The sequence below is a fragment of the Nanorana parkeri genome, unplaced genomic scaffold (assembly GCF_000935625.1).
Source record: "Nanorana parkeri isolate BGI_ZX_2015 unplaced genomic scaffold, ASM93562v1 scaffold967, whole genome shotgun sequence".
NCBI classification, from domain to species: domain Eukaryota; kingdom Metazoa; phylum Chordata; class Amphibia; order Anura; family Dicroglossidae; genus Nanorana; species Nanorana parkeri.
The window spans coordinates 476510-500303 of NW_017307235.1; the positions used below are offsets into that span (position 1 = coordinate 476510).

At 46.5% G+C, this 23794-nt stretch overlaps 1 protein-coding gene across 1 annotated transcript in view; it reads left to right on the forward strand.

The window, feature by feature from the left end:
- Nucleotides 1-5291, forward strand: part of PLEKHA2 (pleckstrin homology domain containing A2) — a 65132-nt gene extending 59841 nt beyond the window's left edge. The window contains exon 11 of the mRNA XM_018566655.1: nt 4989-5291. Coding sequence (XP_018422157.1) covers nt 4989-5291 — 303 coding nt within the window. The remainder of the gene's footprint in view (nt 1-4988) is intronic.
- Nucleotides 5292-23794: the final 18503 nt, after the last annotated feature.

A 23794-nucleotide genomic window follows, 5' to 3' on the forward strand; every position in this document is an offset into this window, starting at 1 on the left:
CAGAGTGCGCTACCGGGTATGTATGCGACATTTCCTGTACGGACCGCCGTGTGATCACACCATAAACTACAAGTCTCTGGAATCTCATCAATACCGATGACGAGTTTATCAAATCTGATAATAGGGATTACAAGAAATCTTTTCTTTACCAAAACCAATTCTACGGAACTTTCCGCTGGGAATGTTCACGGCTGGTATTTTTTTTTCACCTTCAATCCCAAGATTTCCCGCGCAGTACTTTATTCTGCCACTAGATGTCCTCAGTCTGATGGCCAGCCTCATTCAACCCATTTACTCTGAGCCCAGGTCATCATGAACAGCCTGTGATTGGACAGTGAAAAGAGAGGCGGCACAGTGATCAGCTCATCTGTCTGTCGCACTGCTCTCTTCTCCTGTCAGTACGCTCCTTGTCAGCACACAAACTGATTGGTTCCTTATGCTCTTTCCTTTCACTTTTCAGGGAAGATGACTGCAAGTGGTTGATAACAGGTCAGATCAGGGGTGGGCAGCTCTCCATCTAGCCAGGGGCATCCCGAGGCCAGGTGTCACCTGAGGCAGATACCGTGACACCCCGCCGTGACATCATCGCACATGCGTGAACGTCACTACCCCATACGTAATGACGTCATCGCGCATGCTCGGTCAGCTTTTTGATACCTGCCGAGAGAGGAGGGGACGTTCACCCGGCGGGATGAGTTATGCCGCCGGGTCCCCTCCTCTCTCCTGCAACTGTCGGGCTCTTGGTCCATGACCGAGTGCCCGACTTTTCAGAGGGGGTGACAACAAAATTAGTCATTTTGGTGTCAGCCGGGAGCAGGCCACACCCCCCTCGTGACGCCACTGCCTCCAGCTGCACTTTAACGACAAGTCCCATCATGCCTCTGCCTCTGAGAGCCATGTCTGTGACTGTCAGTCTTGCGATGCATCATGGGACTTGTAGTTCCACAACAGTCGTAGTTTAATGTAAACTTAAATGTCTTTTTTCTGAGTAATCTTCCACAGATCTCTAATGAACGCGACAATTAGGTGTTTCAACATTCATCGCGCTTAACATAAAACCGGATTTCACAACCAGATATTAAAATTAGAAAGTGTCAGAGTCAGGAAAACAAGATTGAGCAATCCGGAGACTCATCTGGCCTGTGCACATGTGTTCCTGTCACATGGCTGGCATCGGTTTAAAGGGCTCCGGTACAGAAGGGGGCGATGATTGACACCCCTGACAGCCACGTGTCCGAAGAGCTGCACTGATGATGTGCATATTATTTATGAGTATTTTATATCATTTGTATCTAAGGAATGAGAATGGGGGGGGTCAGTACAGAAGCCTGGCACTGGTATTTTTTGGTGCTGGGCTTTGACGCCAACATAACATCAAATCAAAGTTTCCCTGAAACTTTGAAGAAGAATTGTCACTGACAGTGGTGTCACAAGGGGGGGTGCACCCGGGAGACACCCGGGATGAGTCATTTTGGTGTCACCCACTCTGAAAAGTCGGGCACTCAGTCATGGATCGAGAGCCCGGCAGTTGCAGGAGAGAGGAGGGGACCTGGCGGCATACCTCATCCCACCGGTGAACGTCCCCTCCTCTCTCTGCCAGGGTCCATCACCAAGATGGCCCCCAGCAGGTAACGCAAAGATGGCCACGCATGTGCGATGTCATCGTGGCGGGGTGACACCTGGTCTCCAGCTCTGGGTGACAACCGGCCTTGGGATGCCCCTGATCACTGACACTTAAAGTGCAACTAAAGCCAAAACGTTTTTTTAGTTGTATAGAAGAAGGGAGGGTTATAAAATAAGCTCTTTTTTGCCATCTGTGCCCCACTGGCGAGATTTCCCTTCACTTCCTGTCCGATAGCCATAACAGGAAGTGAAGCAAAGTCCCTGCAAAGTGTAGGAAAATCCCTGGTGGTCAGCAGAACTAGTGTCCCCATTGGAGGATTTCTCATCTGTTCCTGTTCTGATGTCAACCCGAAATTTGGGAATTTTTTTTCCTTTTCATTCTCAGCATTGTTTATTACCAGTGACCGGTGACACCTGGGAATTTGTCTTTCCCTCTTGGCCACAGTATTCTTGCCCTGCATAAAGTCTGAAGGGCAGTGAACTGGCCCTTTGTTTAGAAGGTTCAGGGACCCCTGAGATAAAGGATGTGCCCTGTTCACACCGTCACGTTCCGTGAACACGCTCAAAATGCGCGCAGGACGTGTCAAAAATATGCAACACGCTGGTGCTGGCATTACTTGTTGACGGCCCCCCTCACCCTCCCCCCCCCCAAAGCGGCCAGGAGATCTCTCCCCTACCTGACTGCTTAACCTAAACCCTAAAATAACACCTTTATTCGTAACCCTCCACCAGGGGGAGCTCCAGCCTTTCCCTGTTCAATATAACATTAAAAGAGAACTATGGGGTCAGTGGTTTTTCCCCATAGTTCTCTTTAGGGTCAGGGTAGGACATATATAAGCGTCCACCCGTGACCCAAAACTCAGTATATAGCGGGCAATAGCTCACTGTACCGGTGAAACTCGAATAATTAGAATATCGTGCAAAAGTTCATTTATTTCACTAATGCAACTTAAAAGGTGAAACTAATATATGAGATCGACTCATTACATGCAAAGCAAGATAGTTCAAGCCGTGATTTGTCATCATTGTGATGATTATGGCTAGAGAGCTCCGCAGCGAGATCCACCCAGCTGTGTGTGTGACAGTTGGCTCTGCCTATCTAGAGGCAGAGCCAGCTGTGCCCGCCCCCTCCCCTGTTCATTCCTCCACTCAGCCCTGGATGATCAGAGAGGGGAAGGGGGAATCCCTGCGGGGAGCCGTGACTGACAGTCCCCGCTCACTGCAGGGACATGATCGGGAAGTGAGCAGATCGGCGGCATGTTTCTGCTCACTTCCTGATCAATAGAGCTGACGTGTGACAGCTTCTTTGTCACAGGGCGGCTCTAACTATGAGGATGAGTGGAAATCACTCACCTTATAGTTCTCCTTTTAAAAGTAATTTGTTCCATCTGTGTGCAAAAACACCCGTTGATCCTGCCAAAAATCTGTGCTGCTAACTTCCTATAGACGCTGTCTGTGCTGAATTCTTATCAGTTCCCAGCTATCTCTGGGCTCCAAATCACATTCCCCTTATGTTATGCGGAAGAGGAGAGGGGAAAGTGTCCTGAAATCCTGTCCTAGAGAGACGCAACCTAACCAAACTCCTAAACCTCAACCCTCTCCATAAATGATCCCTAACACTAACTAATCGATTCCTTTGCATACTTTCCTAATCTAACACTAGTAGCGCCTTGTTCCTCTACTAAAATATACCAGTGCCGGTCTCCTGGCACTGGATGCTGCTGATCCATCTAATAGAGCCAAGACCCCCCACCCCACATATCAGGTCCACAATGAAATGATGAGACCCTACAGGTCACTTGTAGTATGTTGCCCCTTTGATACTGTATCTTTGTGGTAGCACAGCTCTAAGAACTTTGTAAAAAAATGTTAACACCATCGTTCTTCCTCGTGCACACTCCCAACAAAACCTTTTTCCTTTTTGGACAGAGTCGGGAAGGGGAAGCTCCTCTAGCAGGTCATCATTACTGTCTGTGTGCCCCTTGTGTATTGTCCCAGGAACAGTCGTTAGAAGGGTGGAAACTAGAGGGGGCTTCTCCCCAACAAAACATGGACAATAATGACTTGACCGAGGCTTTGGCCCTTTCCACTTCTTCTAAAACAAGAAAATGAAAGTTTGACCTGAGCTTCGTTTTAAAGAACAAATTAATATAAGCAAAGGAGACAACGAGTAGCAGGCCAACGCCATCCTGAAAATGGGCTCATTATGGCCAAGGCCTGTGTGGTTTCTCCATGGCACTTGGCGTGAAAATAGGAGCTCATAACTGTCCATAACTATCCCCATCTGAGGATAGGAGCTCATAGCTGTCCATACTTATCCCCACCTGGCTTGAAGATAGGAGCTCATAGCTGTCCATAATAATCCCCACCTGGCCTGTAGATAGGAGCTCAAAGCTGTCCATAATTGTCTCCATCTGGCTTGAAGATAGGAGCTCATAGCCGTCCAAAATAATCAACACCTGGCTTGAAGACAAGAGCTCCTAACTGTCCATAATAATCAACATCTGGCTTGCAGATAGCAACTCATAACTGTCCATTATAAGCCCCACCTGGCTTGAAGATAGGAGCTCATAGCTGTATTATAATCCCCACCTGGCCTGTAGATAGGAACTCATATCTGTCCATTATTATCCCCACCTGGCTTGAAGATAGGAGCTCATAGCTGTATTATAATCCCCACCTGGCCTGTAGATAGGAACTCATATCTGTCCATTATTATCCCCACCTGGCTTGAAGATAGGAGCTCATAGCTGTCCATAATAATCCCCACCTGGTTCGAAGATAGGAGCTCATAGCTGTCCATACTTATCCCCACCTGGCTTGAAGATAGGAGCTGATAGCTGCCCATAATAATGAACACCTGGTTTGAAGATAGAAGCTCATAGCTGTCCATACTTATCCCCACCTAGCTTGAAGATAGGAGCTCATAGCTGTCCATAATAATCCCCTCCTGGTTTGAAGGTAGGAGCTCATAGCTGTCCATAATTGTCCTCACCTGGCTTGAAGATAGGAGCTCATAGCTGTCCATTATTATCCCCACCTGGCTTGAAGATAGGAGCTCATAGCTGTCCATTATTATCCCCACCTGGCTTGAAGATAGGAGCTCATAGCTGTCCATAATAATCCCCACCTGGCTCGAAGATAGGAGCTCATAGCTGTCCATAATAATCCCCACCTGGTTCGAAGATAGGAGCTCATAGCTGTCCATAATTGTCCTCACCTGACTTGGCCAGACATGGGGCCTCAATAAAATCTGAGCCTTGGTGCACTGATCCGTTACTCTGTGTTAGTGGCGGTTCAGTGGAAGGGGAATTGTGTGCTTTTAAATCATTCCTCCAACCAATCATAACTTTGTTTTCTTGTAGGAGTCCTGTGGCCGTACTATGTCCCTGAACCGATCCACTGTATCTTCACAAGGCTCTTTTCACTCCTCGCCATACTGTGATGACAAGCGTCCGCTGGGGAAGTCTACATCTTTGAAATCCTCGTGGCAGCCTTGGACACCGATACCCAAACGTGAACCCGAGCAGCCAGGAGATGTGACAGGGGCAGGATCGAGGGAGGAAGTTGGTAGCCGAGCCAGGCATTGGTCTGAACCACAGCGACAGACGGATAGTCAATTTCCGTTCAGGCTAGATGAAATGAACATCCGTACATCTGATGTGTAGTCCTGCGGCTTAGAGGGGAACAAGATGGCTGCAGCGTGTCGCTGGATCATCATTATTTAATAACTTTTTACCCAGAAAGAAGCATTCCTCCCGTGAGGGTGAAATTGGGTTCAGATGGTACTTCACTTGTCAGAGGCGGTTCAATATATGTTACTTGGCTTCAGTCAAACACCTTCATTGAACTGTTATTAATATCTTGATGATCTTTCTTGCAGCGCAGAGCCGTCGCAGCAGGAACTTGGTTATTGTCTTTCGGGTAGTGACTTGCCAACAGTCTTGTGTTTCCCCCAGACAATCCCAACTTTCAAGGTCATTTTTTGGCTGCATATACTTGCTGATGTAAGCAGACATATTGGGAGTGGTTGAGGTATACCGAGAAGTATTCCACTGAATCCACCTGGAAATAATGGCAAGCACTGGTGGAACTACAGGGGGGAGGGGTGCAGCTGCTTCTGCATGGCACTAGAGCCATGATTCGAAACTGTGGGACGTGTACACAAAGCAATAATGCGCACAGTCTCCAGATGTAAATATCGCATTCTGCCTACAATGGCGTCTTTGCTCTGTTGTATGCAAATAATAGAAAATATGGAACCCTGGCAGATGTGAGTAGAAGCACAATGCCCACGGATACAGCTTGCTATATAGATGCCATGTTACAGTATTCATTTTGTTTTTAGGAGAAAGTAAGCTGGAACATGCGTTCAGTCCAGCACTTCACTGTGAAGAAAGCAATTCATGTGCCTTTGTGTTAAGACTCTGTTGAGAGTCCTGATAGTGCCATTTGTCTGACATTAGTCAGAAGATCAGCCTAAGCATGGTGGTAGTGGCCAGGCGCCATAGTGGTGGTTGACCAGTTCTTTGTGAGCGTGCACTTTGAACTTTGCTTTGGCTTAAAGTAACGTTGTGGCTGCTGCCAGGTATAAAGTGCAACCTGGAGTCCTGGGCTGTTCTGATGGGCAAAACTCCAGCACTGCTACCAGACATGAAATGTATCTACATTTGGGTCCTTGGTCGTTCTGATGGGCAGTGCTCCAGCACTGCTACCAGACATGAAATGTATCTACATTTGGGTCCTTGGTCGTTCTGATGGGCAGTGCTCCAGCACTGCTACCAGACATGAAATGTATCTACATTTGGGTCCTTGGTCGTTCTGATGGGCAAAGCTCCAGCACTGCTACCAGACATGAAATGTATCTACATTTGGGTCCTTGGTCGTTCTGATGGGCAAAGCTCCAATACTGCTACCAGGTATCAAATGCATCTACTGCTGAGCTGTGGGTTGTTCTGACAGGCAAAACTCCAACATTTCCTGGTATTGTTGAAACTTGTTGGCCACTTTCTGGCTCCTTCACCTTCCTATTGGCCAGTGAGGCAACACATGATAGTTCTGAGCAAATGAGTGGGGAGCAAGATGAAGCGGCAATCTTCTAAACTACCGTGAAGCTTTGCTGATCAGAATGTCCTGGATTTTGGCCAGAGACGCAAGGTCTTTCTCATGGTACCTTCACTTAAAGGAGAACTATGGCGTCAATGTTTTTTTCCCCATAGTTTTCTTAAGGGTCACGGGAGGACACAAACTAGCGTCCTCCTGTCACCCTAGGTTCAGTATACCGCGATCTGTAGCTCGCGGTATACTGAGACCGCTGTAGCCGGGACGGATCCCGATATTACTGTCGAGATCCGCCCAGCTGCGTGAGTGATAGCTGGCTCTGCCTATCAAGAGGCAGAGTCAGCTGTGCCCGCCCCCTCCCCGTCCGTTCCGCCAGTCAGCGCTGGAGGAGCGGGGAGGGGAGGAATCCCTGCAGGGAGTCGTGAGTGACAGTCACGGCTCTCTGCAGGGACAAGATCGAGAAGTGAGCGAGCAACGGTATGTGTTCGATCTATTGAGCCGACCTGTGACAGTTTCATTGTCACGCGTCGGCTCGAACTATGAGGATGAGTAGAAATCACCTCATAGTTCTCCTCTTTAAAGCTGCTCTGTCGCTGAGTTAAGAAATGGGCAGAGGAGATAAGTGCTTATAATCACTTGTCCTGCCCCCAGTCCTCTTAGTGGTACTCCTCTTCATGCCCAACATACATCCAGTTGTGTTGGAGGTCTGGTCCTCCATTGCACAGAGTAGTGAAATGGGCCTGTGGGTGGAACCAAAGCCCATGGTGAGGGATGTGGGCATGTGACACTACTGGAAGTGTCGGGTCTGAAGAGTTTTTGGAGGGAGCAGCTCTTGCACAGAGAGATGATCAGTGGAATGGGTGGCAGGACAGGGAATAAAGCAGTTGTTGTTTTTTTTGCGTCTTTTAATATCTGACAACAGTTATATTAGCGGTACTGTCACTTTAAGCCAAGTATAAGCATGCTGCAGCTGAGGACATCGAAAGTCTGTTTTAGCAGCCACGAGGTACGCATGCAAGGTCACGCTAACTGAATAAAAAATTTGAGCACTTAATATTTAAGCGCATTTTAAGCGCATCGCATGTGACCTGCAGCGTCTGCAGTGGCGTCATTTCAGTTTTCTATCATAGTGTGCGGGAGTCAAGAGTCTATACATATATCATTATTTATATCAGATCAGGTTCATCATTTTTCTCTCATTCGTATTGGAAGCAATAATAAAGAGGGGCCATTTTGTTATACCGCTGCTCTATGATCTGTGCCGTTTTTGTTCGCTGACAATGTTATATTGATCGGTTACTTTATGTTTTATTCTATTTTTTTATGCAATTTGGAGTGTTTTGTTCATATCGTGATATTTCCTGCTATGCTGTTTGAAGCTCTTTTATCAGGTCTGAATACTAATGTTACAGAACATAAAGCGTATTACATGTGAATCTGGTATTAAAAGTGTTACAATGTACAAAACTCCGTGTTCCCATTCATGCTGCGCAATGTGACAGGTTCTCTTTAATTCCAGCCTCTGCGGTTTGCTTACACTTACATAGTCCTCATACACAGTACAGCCTGATATGTTTTATTCCTCGGACCTTTCACCATATTTGTTCCCTCTCTCAGGACTTCTTCTTTCTTATCAATATATTCATGTAAGTGAGATCTCCAGAACTGGACACAGAATTCTAAATGAGGTCTAATCAAATGTAGACTAATCAGGATCTCCTTCCCCCTGCTGGGGACCCCTCTAGTGATAATAAAGATCTATATAGAGGAATCAGGACTTCCTTCCCCCTGCTGGGGACCCCTCTAGTGATAATAAAGATCTATATAGAGGAATCAGGACTTCCTTCCCCCTGCTGGGGACCCCTCTAGTGATAATAAAGATCTATATAGAGGAATCAGGACTTCCTTCCCCCTGCTGGGGACCCCTCTAGTGATAATAAAGATCTATATAGAGGAATCAGGACTTCCTTCCCCCTGCTGGGGACCCCTCTAGTGATAATAAAGATCTATATAGAGGAATCAGGACTTCCTTCCCCCTGCTGGGGACCCCTCTAGTGATAATAAAGATCTATATAGAGGAATCAGGACTTCCTTCCCCCTGCTGGGGACCCCTCTAGTGATAATAAAGATCTATATAGAGGAATCAGGACTTCCTTCCCCCTGCTGGGGACCCCTCTAGTGATAATAAAGATCTATATAGAGGAATCAGGACTTCCTTCCCCCTGCTGGGGACCCCTCTAGTGATAATAAAGATCTATATAGAGGAATCAGGACTTCCTTCCCCCTGCTGGGGACCCCTCTAGTGATAATAAAGATCTATATAGAGGAATCAGGACTTCCTTCCCCCTGCTGGGGACCCCTCTAGTGATAATAAAGATCTATATAGAGGAATCAGGACTTCCTTCCCCCTGCTGGGGACCCCTCTAGTGATAATAAAGATCTATATAGAGGAATCAGGACTTCCTTCCCCCTGCTGGGGACCCCTCTAGTGATAATAAAGATCTATATAGAGGAATCAGGACTTCCTTCCCCCTGCTGGGGACCCCTCTAGTGATAATAAAGATCTATATAGAGGAATCAGGACTTCCTTCCCCCTGCTGGGGACCCCTCTAGTGATAATAAAGATCTATATAGAGGAATCAGGACTTCCTTCCCCCTGCTGGGGACCCCTCTAGTGATAATAAAGATCTATATAGAGGAATCAGGACTTCCTTCCCCCTGCTGGGGACCCCTCTAGTGATAATAAAGATCTATATAGAGGAATCAGGACTTCCTTCCCCCTGCTGGGGACCCCTCTAGTGATAATAAAGATCTATATAGAGGAATCAGGACCTCCTTCCTCCTGCCGGGGATCCCTCTAGGGATAACTAAAGATCTATATAGAGGAAGAGGAATCAGGACCTCCTTCCTCCTGAAAGTCAGATGTTCGCCAGGGAAAAAGCTCAACAGCTCAGGGAGCTGAGCTGAACCCTCTGGCTGGTGTCCCAACCAGCTCCTGGCAACCAATGACACCATTGAGTTAGGCTGGACGCTGTGCAAAAGCAACTAAGGTGGCGAGATGTCTAGGGACACCGCTCATGTCCCTTTTAATAGCTTCAGGTGGGCTGAAGGTCAAACTACTGTGTGTTACATAACAAACTCATTTATACTTTTCCTTTTTTTCTTAGTTTACCTATTAGCCGTATGAACAAGGACAAAGTCTGATAAATCCTGCCTAAAAGTTTCCTGGACTATGCCCGTCAATGATTTATTCGCCCCTATAAATGTTATTGCCCATAGCCCGCTGTTATCCATCTGATGTCAGCTGCGGCTTATGACATCATTAGCACAAATACACTTAATAATTCCTTAGTGTAATGTGACCCAAGTAAATCAAAATGTGTTCGTTCTCCGGGGACGGCAAAGCCATTAATAACACCAAAACCCAAATATGACACTGTTTATGTGCCGTGCTCAGCCGAGTGCACCAGAAAGGAAGGCTCAAATGTTCTCTATGTGTGTTCACAGGACCCGAAATTGAGGATGTGACATCATTTGCTGTGTTATAATTAATCTTCATGTCCCAGGATCCAATGTTTTCACATTATCGCCAGAGCCAAGATTATTCAGTTGTTTATATACACCCAAAAATAAATCTTAAGGCGTAATTTCACCTTTCTCCGAAAAAAAAAAGCAAAACAAATTGTTTCACCCATCAAATTATTGACCTTAATTTTCCCGGACAAAAATGTTCTTCCAATTGCCATTTTTTTGTCAACATTTTTTAAATGTAATATGCAAGTCATTAGGTAACAGGGGTGTCAATAGGGGTGTAACAGGAATTCAGAGTGCCCTCTAGCAAATTTTTGATGGAGTCCCTCCTCCCCGAGATGTTTGCTGCACAACATCTTTATTGTCGCACAAAATTGTTCTTCCAATTGCCACTTTCTCCAAATTTTTGTAAATGTGAAATGCAAGTCATTTGGTGACATAATGTCAATAGGGATGTAATGGGAATTCAGAGGGCTCCGTAGCAAATTTTCAATGAAGACCCTCCTCCCCAAGAGGTTTGCTGCACAACGTCTTTATTTGGTCAGTAGAAATTACCCTTCTACATTGGGAACCAGTGGCAAAGACCCCCATTACATTGCTGGTCAGCCCTCAGTTTATAAGTAGTCACAGAAAGCTTCAACTAGTGGTCAGTGCCACAGGTCTCATTACACTGGTGGTCAGCGAACATATTCTGCTACTGATCTGGATGTCCTTGTCCAGTGCTGGCTTCTGTGGTGTGTGTGGCACTGGGCTTGAAGATCACACACGTTGGCCCATCATGCATCTGCATTTGTTCTGCAATGCAGAACAAACATCGTACTGTATGTATGTACTTACATTGGTTGCATTACAAGAAAAACAAAACCCTCCAATGATCATGAATACAAAGCTGCGTTCATTTATATCTGCGAGTTCAGAGTTAAAGGAGAACTATGGGGTCAGTGTTTTTCCCCATAGTTCTCCGAAGGGTAATGGGAGGACACAAACTAGCGTCCTCCTCCCGTTACCCTAAGCTCAGTATATAGCGAGCTACGGCTCGCGGTATACTGAGACGCCGCAACTGAAACAGATCCCGACAATTATGTCTGGATCCGCCCAGCTGCGTGACTGACAGCTGGCTCTGCCTATCTAGAGGCAGAGCCAGCTATACCCTCCCCCGTCCGTTCCGCCAGTCAGCGCTGGAGGATCGGAGCGGGGAGAGAAGAATCCAGTCACTCCCCTGTCACGGCTCTCTGCCGGAACAGGATCGAGAGGTGAGTGAACGCCGGTATGTGTTCGCTCACCTCCCGATCTACTGAGCCGACCTGTAATAGTCTCATTGTCACAGGTCAGCTCAGATTATGAGGCTGAGTGAAAATCACTCGCCTCATAGTTCTCCTTTTAAGCTTCAGATTGTGACATGTTTTTTATTTATCATTTCTTTTTATTGCACAAATATTGTGTAGATAAAACTATTATTCTTGTACCGGGGCAGACACATTCTGTTATACATTACAAGTGACTTCTACCCTTGAAGAAATATTTGGTTTGGCCGGTACTCCCCGCTGCTGACAACTTCTCTGATATTGAAGTATTTCAGCGGTAAGAAGGCGGACATTGAAATTCATTTTTTTTTAAAAAGATTCCCAAGGCGAGAGTATACAGATTCCTGCAGCTGGAATGGAAGGTTTATGGGAACAGCTGTGGCCGGGAAGCCAGTGCAAAGCAATGACGGGATGACAGGAGCCGCGGCTGTCCGCTGCTGTTCATATGTATCAGCACATCCAGCGGTTATCTGCGGTTAAGGACACATGCCTGACCCTGGACTAAGAGAGATTGCATTTAGGCTCACATTACAGATGTACAAGTACTTTCCCCCCGGTACTCGCCGATACCAATTACCGATACTTTTTCTTAAAGGGACATGTGACATTTTTTGTAAAACAATATGGACTAATGAATTCAAGGCAGTTTCTTTATAATGACGAAGCCTCACCAGGGCTGTGTTTGGGTCTCACCAGGGTTCTGTTTGGGTCTCACCAGGGCTCTGTTTGGGTCTCACCAGGGCTGCGTTTTGGTCTCACCAGGGCTGTATGTCGGTGTCTCCAGAGCTGCACAGATGGGTGCCGGGCTCTCCAGGGCTCTGTGGGTGGGTTTGGGCTCTCCAGGGATGAAAGTGTGGGTACTGGGCCCATGCCAGGCTCCAGGACTGTACAAGTGAGTGTGGGGCTGTGCTGGTCTCTGCGGAAGCCAGGAAGGAGGAGGAGAAGATGTGGGGTCGGATCGGCACTGTCAAAGACAACTGCCACCAGGTCCCCAGCAGGCTGCCTGAGGTCCCCAGCAAGCGCAAAACCTCAGGCAGCTGCTCTTGTTTAAAAATGTAAAGGGCCAGTATCGGCCTTTAGTATCGGGGCATTTTTTTTTTACAAGTACAAGCCCTGTATCGGCTCCAATATCAATACTAGTATAGGTATCGGGACACCCCAAGGCACATGCCTAGTCACCGGTAATCACTGGATGTGCGGATACATGTGAACAGTGGCGGACAGCTGCGGCTCCTGTCATTGCTTTGTACAGGCTTCCCTGCCACAGCTGTTCATATACACCTGTGATCCCAGCTGGGAATCCGAAGATTGCTGCATTGGACACCCTAATTGCAAGTGTAAAAAGGGCCTTAGACAGTTGTCACTGGAAATACCTTTGGAAGACTTCCCTCCCCTCTTGCTCTGCTGACATCCGAAACATTCTAAATTTCCCATCACTTTCTACTGTTCTGGGTATTCTAACTCCAGCTGTTATAATTGTGATTAACCCCTTCCTGGGACTTCTATGCCGGGCCTGAATGTAGGAGATACAATCACCGCAGACAATCTTCATCATATAGCTGAACTCACCAAATACCTTTCAAGATCTCCCTACCCGGCTCTTAGCAACCTGGGATGCTCTGTAGAATGTCCAAACCAGCTCCTGGCAAACAGTGACATCACAGGTTGTCAGGAGCTGGACGGGACGCCAGCAAGAGTGCCCCAGGTAGCTAAGAGTCGGGCGGGGAGATCGAGCCTGCAGACAGACACCACTGTACTTTACCATCCACCAATATCTTTATTGCATGCAGAAGGGTTCGGGCAAACAACATGATGCAGTAGAAGCTTGTATTTGTAGAGAATTCATAGAGAGAGATTTCATAGCCTCAATGTGTATTGCAGGAAAGAAAGCAGGAACTCAAATAGCATCTTAAAAAAAAAGCGGGAGAGCACACAGAAAAATAAGTGTAATAAAACATTGACCACCAGGTGGCAGCATAACACAGAGCAATAGACTATGACAATACACAGAAAACAAACACCAATGCAATTAAATTGCATATATATGTGCTGGAGGAAGCACACTTGGTTACATACCTCTTAACTCTGTATGCTGAGAAAGAGGGACACCTTCCACACACACCCCTGCCACATCCACTGTTTTGCAGACCCTGATTTTAAAAATTACCATTAGAAATGTTTATTAAAGTGACATTAAACCCTCAGATTTTTTAACATAAAACAATACTGTAATGTGTGCCTTACTGTAATCCATGGTTGTTTCCCTTCTCTTTGCTGCTCTTCCTTTTAAATTCGTATCTCTTCTCATGCTTGGGGAGAACTTCTGTTTTGCAGCAGACTGCCTTGTCTCAGGAATGGATACATGGTGTCTGTGTATAGGTTTGTATAGGTTCACAACCTGAGCCAGCACTACAGGTAGAGGCACTCAGCTGCAAAGGGAAGTTCTCCCCAAGCATGAGAAGACATGAGGATTTAAAAGGAAGAGCAGCAAAGAGAAGGGAAACAACCATGGATTACAGTAAGGCACACATTACAGTATTGGTTTATGTTAAAAAATCTGAGGGTCTAATGTCACTTTAATGGAAATCTACAGATACTTTTAGATAATTAGAGAATTGCCGGCTTTTTATTTTTTGCATACCTTATTTTTCCTTTCCTCCCCATTCTTCTCACAGTGGCCATTTTTACTAAGGGCAGATGAATCCACCTCCCTGTACTTCTTGGAACTCTGGGTCCGCCTCCTGGAACATGTGACAGTGCACATTATCGGGGGGTGGGGGAATACCTTTCTGCCAAGATCTCACAAGATTTTGAGTTGAAGTGGAAAACAGGAATTGTAAGTAAAAGAAAACAAATGAAAGGGGGTAAAGGTCCTTTTTAAGAATTTATAGGCCAAAATGATTGGTTAAACCCAAAATATTTTTTTCCACCATAACTTTTCTTTTTTCTGGCTTTATAAAATAGCAAACAAGATAATTAAGAGATAAGATGAAGGTTTTAGTGCAGAATCACATTTTTGATAGTTAAATAGAAAATTTCAATAGTTATCTGAACATCTGACCAAAAAGAGGGACAACTGAGGAGGAAAGAGGGGCAGAGGAATTTGGTTCCAAATTAGAGGCAGTCCCTCCAAATGAGGGAAGTTGGGAGGTATGGGGTCAATGTGGACCCTCTGTATCACCAGGTGAAAGGGGGGGGATTCTCTAAAGCATACGGTCCAAGAAGAAGTCAGTCTCCAATAGAAGCCTCTACAAAGAAGTATGCTTGGTCATATTTTTCTACACTTTGATTTCCTTGTGTTTTACTATTATTGATCAGTTTGTTATTGTTTTGGTGGTATTGGGGTGGATGGATTATGTGATACTACCACGTTGCCCTCAGGGTTGCCTCACTGGCAGCAGCTGATGTACAGATAGATGAAGCAGTGGCGGACCTAAGGTATAAAGGGCCCTGGTGCAAGATTTTATCTTGGGGGCAGGAGCGGATCTCACTGGCCCCCCAACCTCCCAGCGTTCTTTGCACCAGAGGAGCTTACACTCTAATGTCCCCCCACAGTCTCACACTATTATTATACATTAATATAGCTCTGACCTATACCACAGTGCTGTACAGAGAACACCGAACTAGTCACGTTAGTTTCTGTACAGGGGAGCTTACACTCTAATGTAGAATGGCACTAGCTGTGGGGGGACTACAAGACCCAGAAATACATTATACAGCAATGCAAAACAATATATGAATTGCACTCTGGACATAGCAACACACTGGACACACTTGAGACCCCGACCAGCCTACCTAAGACCCCACACAGCCCACCATAGATCATGTACAGCCCATGGAGACTCTCTATGGTGGGCTCTGCAGGGATTCAGGTGGGCTGGTCAGGGTCCCTTTCCCTGCGCATGCAGCTCCTTACCTGCCACTGCTGGCCTCCTCCACCGTCTGACTAGTGCTGCTGGAGCCCGGCCTCCTCCCCCGCCACACCGGCGCTGTTGGGCACAGCCTCCTCCGCCACCAGACCGGCGCTCCTGTGGCCAGGGCATTCCCGCAGCTGCATGTAAGCAAAGGGGCAGGACGCAGTGCTGTCATTGACCTAATGTGGCCACGTGATTATATTTGGTCAATGACATTGGCCTAATATGACCATGTAACCATCTAGACCAATGTCATCAGCACAAACATTCCGCCCCTTCGTTTATGCTGATTGGGCAGATGACCCCATGTAGCTTGGATCGGGTTCCATCCAAACCTGGGCTCATCCTGAATGGTCAGGGTATGGGGCATTGAGGCAGAACTAGAAATATGCGGTCAAGGCTTATGGCATTCATGCAGAGTCATAATGCAAACAAAGATCTGGGAAGACAACAAACAGTGGAATCCAGAGCAGAATAAAAGCTTGGGCTGAAATCAGGATGGACATATACATTGCAGAAAACTACCGAAGCATCACAAATTACCAGGAGAGATCCTTATTCTCTTAGTATACCTAGAAGCATTAATATTTACCGCTTGAGCCTACCAAAGCAGTAGTGCTCCTGAATTCCTGCAGAGGGCGCAAGTGTGTGCCTTGGAATTGTATGTTCTTACAGGGCAGAGGAACAACCTTGGGGGCAGAGGATCAGCAAGTGCCAAAAGGGGCCGAGAGGGAAGCTGCATGCTCTTTTCTTACTCTTTTCTGCATACTCATTTTTCTTTTCATCTGAGCTTTAGCCTAGTGACACATATTGCGTCTTCATATTAATATATGCAGTCTAGCTTTGATTTTTATTCCATTCCAGTTAGCCCCGTCCTCCAGGAGTATCCTCAGGTGCCTGCTGTGTGTGTACGTGCTTCTACTTGTGCAAAGTGTGAATTCGAATACACAAAGCTGCCCTACGAACATTACATGTGCTGCTTCCTATTTATTATATTTTTGTACACATGAAGCCCGCTGAAAAGATTGGATTTCCTTCCATGTTCAGGTCCACCTTTATAATGATTACTGGCACATTGGCAGAACAGTCTTCATGATCAGTTCCATGATGTTTCTTTGTTTTTTTTTTTACTGTTGCCTTCTGGACCCACCCAGCTTTTTAAAGTGCAATAAAGGTTATTTCCCCCCACCCAATGTTAGTGTAAGGACTTACCCAGTGGCGTAACAATCGCCATAGCGACCCAGGTGGCCTCTACGGGGGGCCCTGCCAGGGCATCCCTCTGATGCCGTGTGGGTCGCCTGGGTCGCTATAGCATGTAAGGGTGCTGGCTGTCACCGACACAGCTCAGCAGCGGGTGTGAAGAGGAACGCGCCGCTGTTAGATCACTGACAACCTGTCAGTGATGTGTACAGCGGCTGCGGCGCGTTTCCCCTCAAAGCCGCTGCGGAACTGTGTCAGTGACAGCCAGCAGCTGCGGCAGAAGAGGCCGGCGTTCGCAGTGAAGGAGGAGGTGGGGCCCGCCTAAGAGCAACCCCGCCTCCTCTTACATCACTGGCCAGTGACCTAAGAGCAGGCAGGGCCCGTCCATAGAAAAGAAGGTGGGGCCCGGGGACCACGGAGGTGGACAGTGCTGACAGGTAAGAGGTGTGCAGCCCATCTGAGACCCTGCAGAGCCCACTATAGAGAGTCTATGGCGGGCTCTGCAGGGTTACTCTCAGGTGGGCTCTGCAAGTGGCATAACTAGCAATCACGGGGCCCCATACAAAATTTTGCTATGGGGCCCTATGATTTCTAGTTATGTCCCTGGACTTACCTTAAATGATGCCTCTTTATTCGATCACCATCTTCTTTCCTGTCCTTTTCAGCTGTCCCTACAGCGCTGGGTGCGGGTCTCCAATCCAGCGCTGACTCCTCTTTCCTCCTCTCCTCTGATGTCCCACGGAGTCTGTGCGGGTGCACGCTGCTTACCTTGTGTCTCTCCTCGTCTCCCGGCCAAACATCTGAACTGCACATGCGCCCGCTCCAAGATCCTTTGCAGCTGCCCGTGATTTTTCAGATGTTCAGACGGGAGCGCGCGAAGAAGACACAGGTAAGTTTAAACCTATTTCAAAAGGGTTTTTGTTTTTTTAAAGTTTTTGCATATGTCTACTGCTTGCTAGCCACATATATGCAACAACCGCTCAGGGTTTACTAACCCTTTAAAGCCAAAATAAGCAGTTTTAACATTTTAGGTTAAAACCCAGAGCTTTTTCTTTTGTTGACAGTCTCTAAACAACTTATTGCTGAAACATGGAAAACCCAGACCCCAAGAATCTCCAAACTAAAGACACAATTGACTAAAATAATGTTTTTTTAAAAATTGATGACCAAGCTAACCAATAAAAAAGTCTTAACACTCTAAACCAGGGATAGGCAACTTCGGCACTCCAGCTGTGCTAAGACTACAAATTCAATCATGCCTCTGCCTCTGGAAGTCATGCCTGCAGCTGTCAGAGTCTTGCAATGTCTCATGGGAACTGTAGTTCCACAACATTTGGAGTGTTGAAATTGCTTACCCTGATCTAAAGCAGTCTATGGCCCCAATCACTCAGTCACCTCCTCTTCTTCCCCAGCCATCTCTACCGACAAATTGCCATCCCTTTCAATCCTTACCCTCATGCTCCACTATCTATATACCGGCAGTCCCCGGGTTAAGATAGGGACTCTAGGTTTGTAGTTGAATTTGTATGTAAGTTGGAACGGGTACATTTTTTAATTGTAACTCCAGCCAAAAATGTGTTTAGTTTTGGATAGCACAGTGAAGGGTTTACCCCCTGTAAAGTTTGTTTTGCTGTGTGTGCCCCTGTTCAGAAGATTTCACCTCACTTTCTGTCCTTGTGACAATTGGATTTTGAAAATTGTGGAAACAAGGATTGGTGGAGTGATAAAGCTTCAGTGGAGACACCTTTTTCCCATGATCACTCTTACAGGAGTGAATTTCCCTTCCTAGGGGTAGATTTCCTCTCACTTCCTGTTGTCTCAAGGACAGGAAGTGAGATTAAATAATTCTAATGAGGATACAGACAGCAGTAAAGAACCTCACAGTGACCCGGAAGAAGAGGCGGGCACCCCTTCGTCTGCACATCTAACAAGAGCCAACTTCCTGTAATGTACAGTACTACGAACCAGACCCAAAAAGGCGGGCACTCCTCGTCGGCACAATCGCGATAGCATTACAACTACCCCTGCTGTACAGTAATAGCCTCCGTTTGTAAGTAGGAGTCGTATGTAACTCGGATGTATGTAACTCGGGGACTGTCTGTACTCTGTTACCACTATCCATAACTACCCTAATACATATCTTTGGAGTACTCTTCTCCATAAACCACCACAAGGACATAACATGCCACACAAGAATTGTTTCTCAACCACCCATATCATGTATTGGAAGCTCAGATAGTTTTCAGTTGGGGACCATTACTTTACAGAGGTGCCTTGATACACCAGTGTGGCTTTACACGTATTTGCTAATCTATGTTTTTTCTTGTTAAATATCTTTATTGGTTTTAATAAAAAGTAGAAACAATGGGGCATTTGTGTTACCATTATGGGATGTAGCCCAGGTAAGCAACACACACCCATTTGGCCATCCACTTGATGTAAAAGAAAACGAGGTTCATCAGATCAGGTCATTGTTCAAAAATATTAGAGAAATCTTTGTGCTGCATAGTAGGTGCCACTGTTATGGAATCAAGTAAAATGACCATTTGTCTTACTAATGTATATAGGTGTGTAGCTATCCTCTTACTATCTATTCCTTACTCAAAATGGCCGCTTAGCAAGACCCCCTCCCATCGTGTGAAGAACAAGAAACTAAGATGGCGCCTCCTCCCGGGACTACACCCAAGATGATAATGTTTGGATCCTGAAGGAAGTTTACCTTATATGGACATGACCAATCAGAAGCTTATGACGCTACGCTCACATGACCTTTGCACACAGCACTAGCTGCTTGCCTATAAAAACCTTCGTGCCTTAGCGTAATAAAGGAAGTATCATAGACCTGAACCTTGTGTCTGTGTGATTCTTACGGTGCACCGTATACAACAAATTAGGACGGGAGCAGATACTCATCAGACGGTTGATCTGAGTCCATTTCACCACAAAGTACGAGATCTTAACTGGCTTTTTAGAAAAAATCCCATTGAAAGAATTATTACAACTTCCTAACATACCCTTACTTCCAAGGTATGGGGAGAGTAGATTGGTGTTGGGCAGGAGGTGGTCTCTATGGAAATACTTTCAGAAGGTTGGTGTAAGAATTTCTCTGGGGTCCAGCACCGATGTCGCTGGGTTACTATAACAACATAAGTATTATCTAAAATTTGCTTTTCAGCACCAAGATTATCCAGTTTTGTACGACCACATGTTCTCATGTAATACAAAGATGACGAATATTGATGAGATCTAGTATAGAACGGAGTCTACAAAACTCGAGATTGTTCTTTGCAAACTAGATGGAGACAATGTTACTGGAGCAACATAAAGAGACCCTCCAACGTGAACCTCTCCAGCAGGTACAGAACATTCAGGGTAAGCTCGGGTAAATATAAGTCAGAAAGGATCATTGGGAGTAGAGCAGTGGTTCTCAACCTGTGTAACCTCAGGACCCACATTTGTCCTTGGTCATAAAGTCATGACCCAAGTCGCACCGCACTGCAATGCACGGCGTTGCGATACCGAGCTTCCCAGTGCGGGTGATTGAACTGTGGGTGGGAGGTGCATTTGGGGTGCCATTCAAATGAATGGCAATGCAACACACCTCCCCCACCAGAATTCAAAGTAGGTGCGATTTTGCGTGGTACAGTGCGTTAATCGCATGGGACTGTGCCACTGTACTATTGTGAACAGCCCCTTAAAAACACTGACCGAAATACACAATGTCACATACACACTCCAAAACTTTTTTTCCTTTTTTAAGATCCACCCAGTTTCCCTTTTTTACTAGAACTGGAGTGGATCCTCAGCCTGGGGGTCCAGCGTGGGCTGCTCTGCTGTGATGGAGCTTCATTCATATGTGCATTGCTGGTACTGCTCCCTTGCGTGTCCTGTAGAGGTGGCAGGAGACAGAATGTGACGTCACTCCAGCCTAGGCACCTCTACAAGACATGTGAGGGAGCTGTAAGCAATGTACGTATGGATGGAGCTCCCTTGCAGCCATATCCCCTTCCCACTCCACCTCAAGCTGACAATTGGCACTTAAATGGCTGCTTGGCATAAGAACTGACAGTGCTGCGTAAGGGGAGGCTGAGGAGCATATCACCTAGAAAAGTAGAAGGCATGCGGTGACCCACTGAACACGGGGTCGCGACCCACTTTTGGGTCACGACCCACCAGTAGAGAACCAAGGGACTAGAGTACATTGTATCGGTATAGTAGTAGGTTTTGCTGGAGGATCTGTATGAAGCCCCAAGCTCTGTTTTCCTACAGGCTTCAGGAATAGAAACATGAGTCAAGTTTGGTTGGTGAAATAGTTTTTAAAAAAACAGTTATTCGGAACTCAGAGATACCATGACCGTCTTTACCACTGACCCTTTAAATGGGTTTCCACAGTAGCAAAATTGTTGCAAAGCAGCCTACTTTGAGTCCCAAGCACACAGGAGGTTTGTCAGATTCAGACCCCTTCTACTGAAAGTGTCTTCAGGGCTTCAGGTAACATGAAATACCTTTATGCACATGGTGACTTCTCCGGATTCCAGGATGCTTGGCTCCTGTGTGCTCACTTGGCATTGCTGAGTCAGTTGATGGTTCCTATTAGATGCATAGCTAGATTTCTCTTATCCTGAGTCTTCGCTTCTATATCAAGTTTAGGTCAGCATCCATTTATCCAATGTGCCATTACTTCTATTTGCCGTGTGTGTAATGTTTTTGCACATCAGCCTAGGGCAACCCATTCATTTCAACGGACTGCCCTACATGCAACAAACTCAGCAAAGACATTCATGCAGAAGTCCTTGCTTGCCATGATTTGGGGTGCCACTATCAAATAATGGCATCACAAGTGAGACGAGCGCTTTGCCGAATGCTTGACATCGATGGGATCTATGATGTTTTAGACTTTGTGCGGTGTTCATTCCTAGCTTGCTCCTATGTTCTCTGCCAGCCTTTCTCAATCATGGTGCCTGCTGCATTCCTCAGGGGTGCCTGGAACATTTTCACACAGCATCATGCCTTTCATTGGCGCAGTCAAACAGGCAACATGACAGGCAACATGATTAGCCAAAATTAACGACAATCCAAAAGATAAAAGTCACCTATACAAGTTGGAATCCTTTAAGAAAGTTTGTGAAGCTTACCTCCCCGCCACAGAGGGGGTTAACAGTCGGTAGCTCAGACGTCACATACCAGTGAAACATCTGCCTGCACTGTCTCCCGTAAAGGATTTTTTAAGGGTCCAAACTAGCCGTAGGGGACATTTTTATCAGGCACATGAAATCTAAATGATTTTCCCCCTTTTCTGTGCAGGGCCTAGTACAATTATGCAATATGATGGAGGAAAAAGAGGATGGTGATTTATCTGACACTTTGAAATACCTCCATGATGGAAACTGGATGTGGCAGACTGCGTAAAATTCCTCGTACTGTGTATTTAGGAAACCACAACATTATTTTCCAAAGGGCATTCGAAACTCAAATGAACAGTCCAGTAAAACATAAATAAGTAGCATATAAACTAGCTCAGGGGGTCACAGACTACCTACTGTGTATTTGTATTATTTTCGTCCTATTATGTTAGATGTATAGGAGTCTGCACAAATATATACTAAGAGGCGCATTGCTGCCAGTCACAGGATCACTAGTGGGCAGGCCTCAAATGTGGGCAGTGGAGGAAGCATGCCCCTTACATTGGTGGTCAGTAGGAGGAAGAATCCTCCTTACATTGGAAGGTGGTGGGAAGAAGAATGCCCCTTACGATGGTGGGCAGTGGGAGGAAGAATGCCCCTTACATTGGAGGGCGGTGGGAAGAAGAATGTCCCTTACATTGGTGGGCAATGGGAAGAATGCCCCTTACATTGGTGGACATTAGGAGGAAGAATCCCCCTTAAATAAATGGTCAGTAGGAGCAAAAAACCCCTTACATTGATGCGCAGTGGGAATAAGAATGCCCCTTACATTGGTGGGCAGTAGGAGGAAGAACCCCCCTTACATTAGTGGGCAATAGGAGGATGAAAGCCCCTTACATTGGTGAGCAGTGGGAAGAAGAATCCCCCTTACATTGGAGGGCAGTGGGAAGAAGAATGCCCCTTACATTGGTGGGCAGTAGGAGGAAGAACCCCAATTACATTAATGGGCAATAGGAGGATGAAAGCCCCTTACATTGGTGGGCAGTGGGAAGAAGAATGCCCCTTACATTGGTGGGCATTGGGAGAAAGAATGCCCCTTACATTGGTGGGCAGTGGGAAGAAGAATCCCCCTTACATTGGTGGTCAGTGAGAAGAATGCTCCTTACATTGCTGGTCAGTGAGAAGAATCCCCCTTACATTGGAGGGCAGTGAGGGGAAGAATGCCCCTTAGATTGGTGAGCAGCGGAAAAAAGAATGCCCCTTACATTGGTGGGCAACGAGAGTAGGAATCCCCCTTAGATTGGTGGACAGTGGATGGAAGAATGGTCCTTACACCTCTGTTTTTCTAGCACTGATTTAGGGGACACTCAGCAGGCACCTTAAAGGAGAACTATGAGGTGAGTGATTTTCACTCAACCTCATAGTTCGAGCCGACGTGCGACAATGAAACAGTCACACGTCGGCTCAATAGATCGGGAAGTGAGAGAACACATACCGTCGCTCGCTCACTTCTCGATCATCTCCCTGCAGAGAGCCGTGACTGTCACTCACGGCTCCCTACAGGGATTCCCCCCTCCCCACTCCGATCCTCTAGTGCTGACTGGTGGAACGAACAGAGGAGGGGGAGGTTACAGTTGGCTCTGTCTCTAGATAGGCAGAGCCAGCTGTCACTCACCCAGCTGAGTGGATCTTGACAGTAATGTCGGGATCCGTCCCGGCTGCGGCGCTCTCAGTATACCGTGAGCTGTAGCTTGCAATATACTGAGCTTTGGGTCATGGGAGGATGCTAGTTTATGTCCTCCGGTGACCTTAGGAGAACTATGGGGAAAAACACTTACCCCATAGTTCTCCTTTAAAGAAGAAGTCTTGCCAAAAGATGGAAATGCTTGTTAAACCCCTTGGGGGACCCAGTACACATCATACTAGGACCCAGTCAAGGCTTTGCAGGGTTATCAAATCAATGCAATTTTTATTTCTGTCAGTGCTGGCTGAAGCTCCATCCCAGGCTGAAACCCACTTTACAGACATTATGAGGAGG